The sequence below is a fragment of the Ranitomeya imitator genome, chromosome 6 (genome assembly GCF_032444005.1).
Source record: "Ranitomeya imitator isolate aRanImi1 chromosome 6, aRanImi1.pri, whole genome shotgun sequence".
Classification (NCBI taxonomy): Eukaryota; Metazoa; Chordata; class Amphibia; order Anura; family Dendrobatidae; genus Ranitomeya; species Ranitomeya imitator.
The window spans coordinates 574525777-574540748 of record NC_091287.1 but is presented as its reverse complement, the minus strand read 5'-3'; the positions used below and the strand labels follow the sequence as shown (position 1 = coordinate 574540748).

At 54.3% G+C, this 14972-nt stretch overlaps 1 protein-coding gene across 8 annotated transcripts in view; it reads right to left on the bottom strand.

The window, feature by feature from the left end:
• The window catches only part of MROH1 (maestro heat like repeat family member 1), a 196109-nt gene that overhangs the window by 71175 nt on the left and 109962 nt on the right, over positions 1-14972 (bottom strand). For 3 of the 8 annotated variants that reach the window (XM_069732165.1, XM_069732166.1, XM_069732168.1), the window contains 6 exons: positions 12372-12398; positions 3274-3396; positions 1762-1841; positions 1438-1555; positions 552-647; positions 366-473 (listed from right to left, as the gene is read on the bottom strand). In XM_069732165.1, the coding sequence (XP_069588266.1) occupies positions 366-473; positions 552-647; positions 1438-1555; positions 1762-1841; positions 3274-3396; positions 12372-12398 (552 nt within the window). The remainder of the gene's footprint in view (positions 1-365; positions 474-551; positions 648-1437; positions 1556-1761; positions 1842-3273; positions 3397-12371; positions 12399-14972) is intronic. The other 5 variants (XM_069732167.1, XM_069732171.1, XM_069732170.1 and 2 more) reach the window with 3 other exon arrangements.

Genomic DNA, 14972 nt, shown 5'->3' with positions numbered 1-14972 from the left:
GATACCAGAGATCAGGGAACGAGTGTTAGGTGGGATACCAGGAACACTGGAGTGGGTGACACCAGAGACCATGGTATGGGTGGAATTTACCAGAGTTGTGGGTGGCAGTGGGGGGTATACAAAGGCACAAGAGTGGAGGATGCAATAAGAAGCCAACATCCAGGACTCGGCTTCTCCATGGAGGTTTACATTCCATCTAATGAAATTCTCTGCGCTGCTGTGGGGGTTGCTTTTGCTGGGTATCAGGCCACACAGTGAGAGCTGTGGAGTGGAGGGCCGCGGGGAGTGGAGGGCTGCGGGGAGTGGAGGTCCGCGGGGGGCTGCGGGGAGCGGAGGGCCGCGGGCGGTGATGCAGCCAGCCTTACATTGACGTTCAGCTTGTGCAGGTAGAAGTCCAGGAGGGCGCTGCTGATCTCCATGGCTCGCTCCCGCTCCTGCTCCTTACTGGACCTAATCCAGGGGTTCAGGATCTGCTGAAACAAACCGAATGAGGCGTCCTGCAACCAAATACCGAGCCCCCCGGAGGAGGAGACCACCGGGGCGCCACCCACCTGGAACACTTCCTCCAGACCCTGAGGTGTGATGTTCCAAGAAAGGAGACTTCTGAACAGCTCCGACACGGCGTCCATCGTGTCCCGATACAGTGCCTGAAAGAGAGCGGCCGTCCTGAGAGGTGACCCGCCACAATCAGGCCCCACCATGAATGCCCCGCCCGCCACACGCTCCAGTCAGGCCCCGACCGCCACACGCTCCAGTCAGGGCCGGCCCGCCACACGCTCCAGTCAGGGCCGGCCCGCCACACGCTCCAGTCAGGGCCGGCCCGCCACACGCTCCAGTCAGGGCCGGCCCGCCACACGCTCCAGTCAGGGCCCGCCCGCCACACGCTCCAGTCAGGGCCCGCCCGCCACACGCTCCAGTCAGGGCCCGCCCGCCACACGCTCCAGTCAGGGCCCGCCCGCCACACGCTCCAGTCAGGGCCCGCCCGCCACACGCTCCAGTCAGGGCCCGCCCGCCACACGCTCCAGTCAGGGCCCGCCCGCCACACGCTCCAGTCAGGGCCCGCCCGCCACACGCTCCAGTCAGGGCCCGCCCGCCACACGCTCCAGTCAGGGCCGGCCCGCCACACGCTCCAGTCAGGGCCGGCCCGCCACACGCTCCAGTCAGGGCCCGCCCGCCACACGCTCCAGTCAGGGCCCGCCCGCCACACGCTCCAGTCAGGGCCCCCCCGCCACACGCTCCAGTCAGGGCCCGCCCGCCACACGCTCCAGTCAGGGCCCGCCCGCCACACGCTCCAGTCAGGGCCCGCCCGCCACCTGATGCAGTGGACACAAACACAAGGATGCCCCCACTCCCCCCACACGATGGGACGACTTCCCCTCCAAATCCAGTCATGTGACATTAGCCCCTCCCCACTCACGCTCCTCATTGGGGTCTTACCCCTTTGTGCAGTTCTTCCAGGTTCCCGGTGGAGATTGGCGGCAGCGGGAAGACGCAGGACAGCGCCGTGTTCATCAGCTCCGCTTTCTCCGCTTCGCTCAGAGGTGGCTCCAATTTACTGAACACGAATTAAGAAGCTAAATCTGGAAAAATCAGGGCGAACATGGCGGGCGGCAGAGAGGAGACGGAGGAGTCTGCTCCGCTATATCTTCTATACCACCCCTCATCAGGAGGGAAACCATCAGCAAGCCTGTGAAAAGACCCCGCCAGTCAGCTGCTACAGAGGACGCCCCCTCACAATGATGAGTCGTAGTCTGAGGATACACCAGGTAAGAGCAGGCGGCGATGGCACGGTGCCGCAGGGGGGACTTCAGGACGTCCACTGGCTCCAGCTTCAGAAAATCCTGGGGGAACACGACACGTGAAAAGGGGTGGGGCACAAGACAGGTGAAGGAGGCGGCGGGGCACAAGACAGGTGAAGGAGGCGGCGGGGCACAAGACAGGTGAAGGAGGCGGCGGGGCACAAGACAGGTGGAGGTGGGGCACAAGACAGGTGAAGGAGGCGGTGGGGCACAAGACAGGTGGAGGTGGGGCACAAGACAGGTGAAGGAGGCGGCGGGGCACACGACACGTGAAGGAGGCGGCGGGGCACACGACACGTGAAGGAGGGGGCGGGGCACACGACACGTGAAGGGGGGCGGGCACACGACACATGAAAAGGGGTGGGGCACAAGACAGGTGAAGGAGGCGGCAGGGCACACGACACGTGAAAAGGGGAGGGGCACAAGACAGGTGAAGGAGGCGGCGGGGCACAAGACACGTGAAAAGGGGAGGGGCACAAGACAGGTGAAGGAGGCGGCGGGGCACAAGACAGGTGAAGGAGGCGGCGGGGCACAAGACAGGTGAAGGAGGCGGCGGGGCACAAGACAGGTGAAGGAGGCGGCGGGGCACAAGACACGTGAAAAGGGGAGGGGCACAAGACAGGTGAAGGAGGCGGCGGGGCACAAGACAGGTGAAGGAGGCGGCGGGGCACAAGACAGGTGAAGGAGGCGGCGGGGCACAAGACAGGTGAAGGAGGCGGCGGGGCACAAGACAGGTGAAGGAGGCGGCGGGGCACAAGACAGGTGAAGGAGGCGGCGGGGCACAAGACAGGTGAAGGAGGCGGCGGGGCACAAGACACGTGAAAAGGGGAGGGGCACAAGACAGGTGAAGGAGGCGGCGGGGCACAAGACAGGTGAAGGAGGCGGCGGGGCACAAGACAGGTGAAGGAGGCGGCGGGGCACAAGACAGGTGAAGGAGGCGGTGGGGCACAAGACAGGTGAAGGTGGGGCACAAGACAGGTGAAGGAGGCGGCGGGGCACACGACACGTGAAGGAGGCGGCGGGGCACACGACACGTGAAGGAGGGGGTGGGGCACACGACACATGAAGGGGGGGCGGGCACACGACACATGAAAAGGGGTGGGGCACAAGACAGGTGAAGGAGGCGGCGGGGCACACGACACGTGAAAAGGGGAGGGGCACAAGACAGGTGAAGGAGGCGGCGGGGCACAAGACAGGTGAAGGAGGCGGCGGGGCACAAGACAGGTGAATGAGGGGGCGGGGCACAGGACACATGAATGAGGGGGGCGGGGCACACAACACTTGAAGGAGGGGGCAGGGCATACGACGTGAAGGAGGGGCGGGGCACACGATACGTGAAAATTTGGGAGAATACACGTAAAAGGTGGGAGGGGGCAGGGCACACGACACGTGAAAAGGGGGGGAATACACGTAAAAGGTGGGAGGGGCGGGAAACACGTGAAGGAGGGGGCAGGGAACAGATGGCCTCACACACCACCAGCTGGCTGATCAGCTCGGCCTTGCGGCTGAAGTGGAAGAATCCAGCCTGCGAGCTGCTGCAAATGGCCATTCCTATCATAGAGATGCTCCTGATGAGACTCAGCTTCAGGCTCAGGTCCTGAGGAAGACAAGAAGAAAACAGTCAAGAGGTACGAATGTACCCCCAGGAGGGGGCATCTCTACAGGCATCCCAAAATGTCAGTGACTTAACACAGGGGCTGCCATGTATAACATGCCACATGCAGGATGAGGATAATCACCACCATCATCTTCATCAGGTTTCACCGGAAATTACCGGATATAGATAAAACCACTGAACAAACAGTCATCACCTAGGAGAAAAGTCACCGCAACGCCTATCGTCCTCAGCCCCCTCCACATAGTGACCGCAACCCCTGGTGTCCTCAGTCCCCGCCACAGGGACTGCAAACCACTACATTCTCAATCCCCTCCACGTAGTGACAGCAACCCCCCGGAGTCCTCGGTCCCCTCCACATAGTGACCGCAACCCCCGGCGTCCTCAGTCCCCTCCAAGTTGTGACGTTATCCTTCAGCGTCCTCAGTCCGATCCAACTAGTGACGTTAACTCCCGGCGTCATCAGTTCCCTCTAAAATAACCGCAAACCACGACATTCTCAATCCCCTCCACACAGTGACAGCAACCCCCCTCCACGTAGTGACAGCTATACAGTGGACTATGTATAGATTTATTCTGTCACTGGCAATAATGTAACATCCGTCTTGAAAAGCTGCAGGTCGCACCTAGGTGTTAATATGTATGGAAGCCAAGAAGAAAGGGAACATTTGACACCTCCTAGCTCTTGGAAGAGAGATGTCAATTACGGCCTGATAGTATCTCTGTGAGAGCTGTTACACAAAGGATCTCAAGAGAAAATAATATATTCATTGGGGAGTGCGGCCGTGGGCCAATCAAAAAACAAGCAACATGATATTAATCATGGAGTGTCTATCAGCCATATCCTCCTTCTCCTCTCGCTTCCTCAAGCTCAATATCGACAAATCTGAACTAATTATCTTTCCTCCATCTCGCATATCTTCCCTACCTGATCTATCTATCAAAATAAATGAAATCACACTTTCCCCTGTCCCCAAAATCCGCTGCCTCGGAGTAACCCTCGACTCTGCCCTGTCCTTCAAACTGCACATCCAAGCTCTTTCCACCTCCTGTCGCCTCCAGCTCAAAAATATTTCCAGAATCTGTCCTTTCCTCAACCCACACGCTACCAAAATGCTTGTGCATGCCCTCATTATCTCCCGCCTCGACTACTGCAACATTCTCCTCTGTGGCCTCCCTGCTAACACTCTCGCACCCCTCCAGTCTATCCTTAACTCTGCTGCCCGACTAATTAATCTCTCTCCTCGCTACACTCCTGCTTCACCTCCTTGCAAATCCCTTCACTGGCTCCTAATTTCCCAGTGTATCCAGTTTAAATTACTAACACTGACTTACAAAGCCATCCATAACTTTTCCCCTCCGTATATTTCCACACTAATCTCTCAATATCTTCCCTCACGTAATCTCCGGTCCTCCCAAGATCTCCTCTTCTCCTCCACACTTATTCGCTCCTCACCCAATCGCCTCCAAGACTTCTCCCGAATATCCCCCCATCCTCTGGAAGTCAGTGCCCCAACACATCCAGTTATCCACCACATTTGGATCCTTCAAACGGAACCTGAAAACCCACCTCTTCAAAGAAGCTTACAGCCTGTAATGACCACACGGCCACCTCACCACCATCGGAGCTACTGCAACCCCCGACCTACTGTCTCCTTCCCCATAATCCTGTAGAATGTAAGCCCGCAAGGGAAGGGTCCTCGCCCCTCTGTACCAGTCTGTCATTGTTAGTTTGTTTACTGTAAGTGATATTTGTATTTTGATGTAACCCCTTCTCATGTACAGCACCATGGAATTAATGGTGCTATATAAATAAACCTGACCTCCAGACCAAAGCTATAAAGTAAACCTGTATTCAGAGAAACTTGTTCACATGTGAGGGCAGCCTGGGAAGCTGATGTGTTCCACCAACTCCATATTCACCCCCCCCCCCCCTCCCAGGGAGCAGAAAGCAGACTACCAGTTAAATGATTTCTGTAAGTTTTCTCCTGTTTATTTTTATATTTTTATACTGTTTTGCATAAGTTGTATGTCTTTATTAACATATTTTTATACCTTTTTCTTTACTGTAAGCACTGAACTTTTTCGTATTAAAAGCACAAAACTTAAGTTGAACCTTGAATGTTCTAACGAACCCATTGACTAAGGTGTGTGAGCCTTATGAGTGGTAGACATTATTAGTATTAATATTTCCAGGACTCATCGCCCGTGCATTCGGTGAGTGGTGGCAGCGTGTATGAGCGGGTGTGTGGCCTGGGTCGGTGAGTGATTTATGCTCCCATTACAGCATAGGACAGAGGTTGAATGCTGGACTGAGAGTGGGGAGATAGATTAACCCTTGCAGGCACAACCCAAAGTCACGTCCCGAGAGCGGATACGTGACGAATTAGTGACACCACGGAGTGGGGATGCGTGACACAAGGTTAGGCTATCGAAAATAGCCCAAGCTGTGGACATGTCACAGAGCATAAATCCATCATCCAAACATGGAAAGAGTATGAAACAACTGCAAGCCTACCAAGACATGGCCGTCCACCTAACCTGACATCCCAAGCAAGGAGAGCATTAATGATAGAAGCAGCCGAGAGAGTGGGGAGATAGATTAATCCTTGCAGGCACAACCCCAAGTCACGTGCTGAGAGCGGGCACGTGACGAATAAGTGACACCACGGAGAAGGGATCTGTGACAATGACGTTAACCCCCAGCATCCTCAGTCCTTACCACGTAGTGACGTTAACCCCCCGGAGTCCTCAGTCCCCTCCACGTAGTGACCGCAAACCCCCATAGCCCTCAGTTCTCTCGACGAGTGACGTTAACCCCCCCCGGCGTCCTCAGTCCCCTCCACGTAGTGACAGAAACCCCCCGGCGTCCTCAGTCCCCTCCACGTAGTGACAGCAACCCCCCCGGCGTCCTCAGTCCCCTCCACGTAGTGACAGAAACCCCCCGGCGTCCTCAGTCCCCTCCACGTAGTGACAGCAACCCCCCCCGGCGTCCTCAGTCCCCTCCACGTAGTGACAGAAACCCCCCGGCGTCCTCAGTCCCCTCCACGTAGTGACAGAACCCCCCACCCGACATCCTCAGTCCCCTCCACGTAGTGACAGAACCCCCACCCCGGCGTCCTCAGTCCCCTCCATGTAGTGACGCTAAGCCCCAGCGTTCCCAGTTTCCTCCACATAGGGACCGCATTCCCCGGCATCCTCGGTCCCCTCCACATAGTGACCGCAACCGCTAGCACCCTCAGTCCCCCTCCACATAGTGACAGTAACCCCCGACACCCTCCACATAGTGACTTTAACCCCCGGCCCTCCACATAGTGAGCTCAGCCTACGCCGTCCTATCCCGCAGCCACATAATGACCACAACACACGCTCTCAATCCCCTCCATATAGTGACCACAACCCCCACCTGACATGAGCGTTTTGGGTGGTCTGAGACGCTGTGAGAGTCTGTACAGGAATCAGCTTCACAGGACGCCCCATCACTAAACATCTGCAGGGTGATGGCCGGAGATTCTTGGTTACTACGCAGATGATCCTTCCGGCAATGTCTCGGTTTGGGGTACGCACCCCATTATTTGGGGGCGCCTCTGAATGGTTATGTCCGCATTAATTGGGACATCTCATGTTGGGGTACACCTGGCATTATTCGGGGGCATCTCATGTTGGGGTACACCCTGCAGTATTCGGGGGCATCTCACGTTGGGGAACACCCTGTAGTATTCGGGGGCACCTCACGTTGGGGTACACCCTGCAGTATTCGGGGGCATCTCACGTTGGGGTACACCCTGCAGTATTCGGGGGCATCTCACGTTGGGGTACACCCTGCAGTATTCGGGGGCATCTCACGTTGGGGTACACCCTGCAGTATTCGGGGGCATCATGTTGGGGTACACCCTGCAGTATTCGGGGGCATCATGTTGGGGTACACCCTGCAGTATTCGGGGGCATCATGTTGGGGTACACCCTGCAGTATTCGGGGGCATCATGTTGGGGTACACCCTGCAGTATTCGGGGGCATCTCATGTTGGGGTATACCCTGCAGTATTCGGGGGCATCATGTTGGGGTACACCCTGCAGTATTCGGGGGCATCTCATGTTGGGGTACACCCTGCAGTATTCGGGGGCATCTCACGTTGGGGTACACCCTGCAGTATTCGGGGGCATCTCACGTTGGGGTACACCCTGCAGTATTCGGGGGCATCATGTTGGGGTACACCCTGCAGTATTCGGGGGCCTCTCACGTTGGGGTACACCCTGCAGTATTCGGGGGCACCTCACGTTGGGGTACACCCTGCAGTATTCGGGGGCATCTCACGTTGGGGTACACCCTGCAGTATTCGGGGGCATCTCACGTTGGGGTACACCCTGCAGTATTCGGGGGCATCATGTTGGGGTACACCCTGCAGTATTCGGGGGCATCATGTTGGGGTACACCCTGCAGTATTCGGGGGCATCATGTTGGGGTACACCCTGCAGTATTCGGGGGCATCATGTTGGGGTACACCCTGCAGTATTCGGGGGCATCATGTTGGGGTACACCCTGCAGTATTCGGGGGCATCTCATGTTGGGGTATACCCTGCAGTATTCGGGGGCATCATGTTGGGGTACACCCTGCAGTATTCGGGGGCATCTCATGTTGGGGTACACCCTGCAGTATTCGGGGGCATCTCACGTTGGGGTACACCCTGCAGTATTCGGGGGCATCTCATGTTGGGGTACACCCTGCAGTATTCGGGGGCATCTCATGTTGGGGTACACCCTGCAGTATTCGGGGGCATCTCACGTTGGGGTACACCCTGCAGTATTCGGGGGCGTCTCACGTTGGGGAACACCCTGCAGTATTCGGGGGCATCTCACGTTGGGGAACACCCTGTAGTATTCGGGGGCACCTCACGTTGGGGTACACCCTGCAGTATTCGGGGGCGTCTGTGGCCGCAGTTCATTTTCTAAGATTACGTTATGTGATGGATGAATTTACAGGAGACACTGCCCCCCAGTGGTGACTGTGGAGACTGCAGATCCCTGACCTCAGCCCCTAAATATAGAAGATGATGCGATGATGTCGGCGCTGGCAGCGCTCGTGTCACCAGCAGAAGCCAAAAGGAAACCGCCACTTACCCTGGAATGAACCGCTCCCCCGACAATGCCGCAATTCTCACCCCTGCACGCTATAATGTGCCTCCCCCGATACCCACCGTCTGGGGGTAATATTATATCACATCCCCTCGATATATAGGATCCAGGGGGCAATTTATCCCATCCCCCGAAATTCAACATCCGAAAGGTAATAATCACATCCCCCCTATATACAGCATCCGGGGTGTAATATTACATCACATCCCCTCGATATACAACATCCAGGATGTAATATTTCATATCGCCCCTATATACAGCATCCGGGGGGGGGTTATATCATATCGCATCCCCCCGATACACAACATCCGGGGGCTAATGTTATATCATATTCCCCCGATATACAGCATCTGGGGTGTGACATATCATATTCCCCCGATATACAGCACCTGAGAGGTGTAATAAATCACATCCCCCCGATATACAAGGCAGTCATCAAAGCAAAAGGAGGCTACTGTGAAGAACCTGGAATATAAGACATAATTTCAGTTGTTTCACACTTTTTTGTTAAGTATATAATTCCACATGTGATAATTCATAGTTTTGATGCCTTCAGTGTGAATGTACAATTTTCATAGTCATGAAAATACAGAAAAATCTTTAACTGAGAAGGTGTGTCCAAACTTTTGGTCTGTACTGTATCTATATATATATATACACAGAGAAAAAATTAGAAGAGCATCATATTACCAGACTTGCGGTGCAAAGCTTTCCAATATTCAAATGGTTCCAAAATATAGGAAAAAAAAGGAAAACAGCACACACAAAAAATAGAATACGCTGTCCAGGCATTAAAGCCCACTTTTTTTCTATTTTTTTTGTGTGCTGTTTTCCTTTTTTTTCATATATATATATATACACACACATATACACACACATATACACATATATATATATATATATATACACATACACATATACTAGTTGGTAGCCCGATTCTAACGCATGGGGTATTCTAGAATATGCATGCGTAGTTGCGTAGTGTGTAACAGCCCACGCAGTACATTGCCCAGTCACGTAGTATATAGCAATGTGGGCATCATATCCTTGTTAAAAAAAAGAATTCAAATAAGAAATAGTGATATACTCACCCTCCGTTGCCCCTGGATCCAGGAAGCGGTTACCGACGCTCCTCGTGCGCTCCGGTCTCAAGGGTGCATTGCGGGAGACCACTACGTCATCATCTCACAAGATCGCAATGCATGGCGCGGTCACCGGAGCGCACGAGGAGCGGGAAAGGCCTGTTCTGGATCCGAGGGGCCGACGGACGGTGAGTATATAACGATTTTTTAATTATTTTTAACATTACATTTTTTTTTACTATTGATGCCGCATAGGCAGCGTCAATAGTAAAAAGTTGGGGACACACAGGGTTAATAGCAGCGGTAACGGAGTGTGTTATCCGGGGCATAACGCGGTCCGCTACCACCGGCATTAACCCTGTGTTAGCGGTGGCTGGACGGGAGGATGCGGGCGCCGGGCACTGACTGCGGGAAAGAAGGAGCGGCCATTTTCTTCCGGACTGTGCCCGTCGCTGACTGGTCGTGGCTGTTTTGTCGCGACCAATCAGCGACTTGGATTTCCATGACAGACAGAGGCCGCGACCAATGATTATCCGTGACAGACAGAAAGACGGAAGTGACCCTTAGACAATTATATGGTAGATATATATATATTCCATTCGCTGGATTCGGAGGTGTATACACCATACGCTCCCTGTGACCCCCCATATCCGGCCTAGTAGTGGGAGCCGCCGCGGCCTCGTCCGTTGTGTAATTGTCCAGACGATTGGAGGCAGAAGTGAACAGTTCCTACAACTAGCGGCAGCGGTGGGATCGGTGACCTCTGATGTTCTCCTTGACTTTCGGCACCTGGTGTGTAATATGACATCACATCCTCCCGATATACAGCGTCTGGCATGTATTATAATGAGCACATAGATTTTCTCGGTACCTTCTACTTATTATACGTCACCTGTATACATTGCAGTCTCTTCAGGATTCGCGGTCCATGTTCTCATTATGAAGCCCCGCCCACTTGCCATGTTAGTTACACACTTTTGTAGCATAAAAGCGTTAATGATAAAGATTAGCGCTAAGGTGAGAACACGATGTACCGCCGCCACCATCAGCCTGTACAAGGAAGTCCGCAGACTAAACCAGCCCCACCCACCAGGAAGCCCAGGCCCCACCCACCAGGAAGCCCACCCAGACCCCACCCACCAGGAAGCCCAGGCCCCACCCACCAGGAAGCCCACCCAGGCCCCACCCACCAGGAAGCACGGGCCACACCCACCAGAAACCCTAGGCCCCACCCACCAGGAAGCCCAGCCCCCAAGCACAAATATTCCAGCCTCTAACCAACCACCAGCGGCCTATAATCCTCTAGTATACAATTGTAGCCCTGCCGGCACAATGCCAGTTACCCTGATCCATGGATCCAGTCATCAACAATACCCCACCCCCCTAGGTTTCCCACACCAATACCCCAAGCTAAGCCTCATCCACCAATCAGGGCTCCACCTACCATCAATAACCCGTCCTAGGCCTCACCCACCAATCAGGGCTCCGCCTACCACCAATAACCCGTCCTAGCCCTCACCCACCAATCAGGGCTCCACCTACCATCAATAACCCGTCCTAGGCCTCACCCACCAATCAGGGCTCCACCTACCACCAATAACCCGTCCTAGGCCTCACCCACCAATCAGGGCTCCACCTACCATCAATAACCTGTCCTAGGCCTCACCCACCAATCAGGGCTCCACCTACCACCAATAACCCGTCCTAGGCCTCACCCACCAATCAGGGCTCCACCTACCATCAATAACCTGTCCTAGGCCTCACCCACCAATCAGGGCTCCACCTACCATCAATAACCTGTCCTAGGCCTCACCCACCAATCAGGGCTCCACCTACCATCAATAACCCGTCCTAGGCCTCACCCACCAATCAGGGCTCCACCTACCACCAATAACCCGTCCTAGGCCTCACCCACCAATCAGGGCTCCACCTACCATCAATAACCTGTCCTAGGCCTCACCCACTAATCAGGGCTCCACCTACCACCAATAACCCGTCCTAGGCCTCACCCACCAATCAGGGCTCCACCTACCATCAATAACCTGTCCTAGGCCTCACCCACCAATCAGGGCTCCACCTACCATCAATAACCCGTCCTAGGCCTCACCCACCAATCAGGGCTCCACCTACCACCAATAACCCGTCCTTGCCCTCACCCACCAATCAGGGCTCCGCCTACCACCAATAACCCGTCCTAGGCCTCACCCACCAATCAGGGCTCCACCTACCATCAATAACCTGTCCTAGGCCTCACCCACCAATCAGGGCTCCACCTACCATCAATAACCCGTCCTAGGCCTCACCCACCAATCAGGGCTCCGCCTACCACCAATAACCCGTCCTAGGCCTCACCCACCAATCAGGGCTCCACCTACCATCAATAACCCGTCCTAGGCCTCACCCACCAATCAGGGCTCCACCTACCATCAATACCCTGCCCTAGGCCTCACCCACCAATCAGGGCTCCACCTACCACAAATACCCTGCCCTAGCCCTCACCCACCAATCAGGGCTCCACCTACCACCAATACCATGTCCTAGCCCTCACCCACCAATCAGGGCTCCACCTACCACCAATAACCCGCCCTAGCCCTCACCAACCAATCAGGGCTCCGCCTACCACCAATAACCCACCCTAGGCCTCACCCACCAATCAGGGCAAGACATGTGAGCAAAGAGAGGAGGGCAGGAGCAGGAGCAGAAGGGCAGGAACAGAAGGGCAGGAGCAGGGTACACATTACCTTGGGCTCTACCTTTATCCCCAGAACCTGAGAGGTAAATTAGGAGAACAGAAGGTTAGGGTCCGTCTGAAGGAATAAGTACCCAACTGCGCCCACCCCAGGCAGCACCTAGGAGAGGCGGGGAGCAGGTGCGAGGGTCTGGAAGAGGAGACCGGACAGGCAATAAATCAAAGGGGCACCTCTGAGCGGCAGGAGCAGGGAGAGGAGCATAGCGCAAAAGAGGTGCCGATATCTGTAGGGGGTAATGCTGAGTGGAGAATGCAGGGGGGACAGCACAGAAAAGGTGGTGATATCTGTAGGGGCAGCACAGAAAAGGTGGTGATATCTGTAGGGGCACAGCGCAGAAGAGGTGGTGATATCTGTAGGGGCACAGCGCAGAAGAGGTGGTGATATCTGTAGGGGCACAGCGCAGAAGAGGTGGTGATATCTGTAGGGGCACAGCGCAGAAGGGATGGTGATATCTGTAGGGGGCACAGCGCAGAAGGGATGGTGATATCTGTAGGGGGCACAGCGCAGAAGAGGTGGTGATATCTGTAGGGGCACAGAGCAGAAGAGATGGTGATATCTGTAGGGGCACTGTTATGATAGGCAATTCAGTACCACAATGGACATAGCGATCAGAGCACATACAGTGACCTGACAATAACCCAAAATAACAGAACGAGCTCTGAGACGTGGAAACGCTGCAGACCGCAATCCCTAATCCTCTCCAAACACAACTAGAGGCAGCTGTGGATTGCGCCTAACGCTCCCTATGCAACTCGGCACAGCCTGAGAAACTAACTAGCCTGAAGATAGAAAATAAGCCTACCTTGCCTCAGAGAAATACCCCAAAGGAAAAGGCAGCCCCCCACATATAATGACTGTGAGTAAGATGAAAAGACAAACGTAGGGATGAAATAGATTCAGCAAAGTGAGGCCCGATATTCTAGACAGAACGAGGACAGGAAAGATAACTTTGCGGTCTACACAAAACCCTAAAGAAAACCATGCAAAGGGGGCAAAAAGACCCTCCGTACCGAACTAACGGCACGGAGGTACACCCTTTGCGTCCCAGAGCTTCCAGCAAAACAAATAGACCAGCTGGACAGAAAAAATAGCAAAAAATAGCAAAGAAGCACTTAGCTATGCAGAGCAGCAGGCCACAGGAATGATCCAGAGAAACACAAGTCCAACACTGGAACATTGACAGGAAGCATGGATCAAAGCATCAGGTGGAGTTAAGTAGAGAAGCAGCTAACGACCTCACCAGATCACCTGAGGGAGTAAACTCAGAAGCTGCAGTACCAGTTTCCTCCACAAACGGAAGCTCCCAGAGAGAATCAGCCGAAGTACCACTTGTGACCACAGGAGTGAACTCTGCCACAGAATTCACAACAGGGCACAGCGCAGAAGAGGTGGTGATATCTGTAGGGGCACAGCGCAGAAGAGGTGGTGATATCTGTAGGGGGCACAGCGCAGAAGAAGTGGTGATATCTGTAGGGGGCACAGCGCAGAAGAAGTGGTGATATCTGTAGGGGGCACAGCGCAGAAGAGGTGGTGATATCTGTAGGGGGCACAGCGCAGAAGAGATGGTGATATCTGTAGGGGCACAGCGCAGAAGAGGTGGTGATATCTGTAGGGGCACAGCGCAGAAGAGGTGGTGATATCTGTAGGGGCACAGCGCAGAAGAGGTGGTGATATCTGTAGGGGCACAGCGCAGAAGGGATGGTGATATCTGTAGGGGGCACAGCGCAGAAGAGGTGGTGATATCTGTAGGGGCACAGAGCAGAAGAGATGGTGATATCTGTAGGGGCACTGTTATGATAGGCAATTCAGCAACACAATGTACATAGCGATCAGAGCACATACAGTGATCTGACAATAACCCAAAATAACAGAACGAGCTCTGAGACGTGGAAACTCTGCAGACCGCAATCCCTAATCCTCTCCAAACACAACTAGAGGCAGCTGTGGATTGCGCCTAACGCTCCCTATGCAACTCGGCACAGCCTGAGAAACTAACTAGCCTGAAGATAGAAAAATAAGCCTACCTTGCCTCAGAGAAATACCCCAAAGGAAAAGGCAGCCCCCCACATATAATGACTGTGAGTAAGATGAAAAGACAAACGTAGGGATGAAATAGATTCAGCAAAGTGAGGCCCGATATTCTAGACAGAACGAGGATAGGAGAGATAACTTTGCGGTCTACACAAAACCCTAAAGAAAACCACGCAAAGGGGGCAAAAAGACCCTCCGTACCGAACTAACGGCACGGAGGTACACCCTTTGCGTCCCAGAGCTTCCAGCAAAACAAATAGACAAGCTGGACAGAAAAAATAGCAAAAAATAGCAAAGAAGCACTTAGCTATGCAGAGCAGCAGGCCACAGGAATGATCCAGAGAAACACAAGTCCAACACTGGAACATTGACAGGAAGCATGGATCAAAGCATCAGGTGGAGTTAAGTAGAGAAGCAGCTAACGACCTCACCAGATCACCTGAGGGAGTAAACTCAGAAGCTGCAGTACCAGTTTCCTCCACAAACGGAAGCTCCCAGAGAGAATCAGCCGAAGTACCACTTGTGACCACAGGAGTGAACTCTGCCACAGAATTCACAACA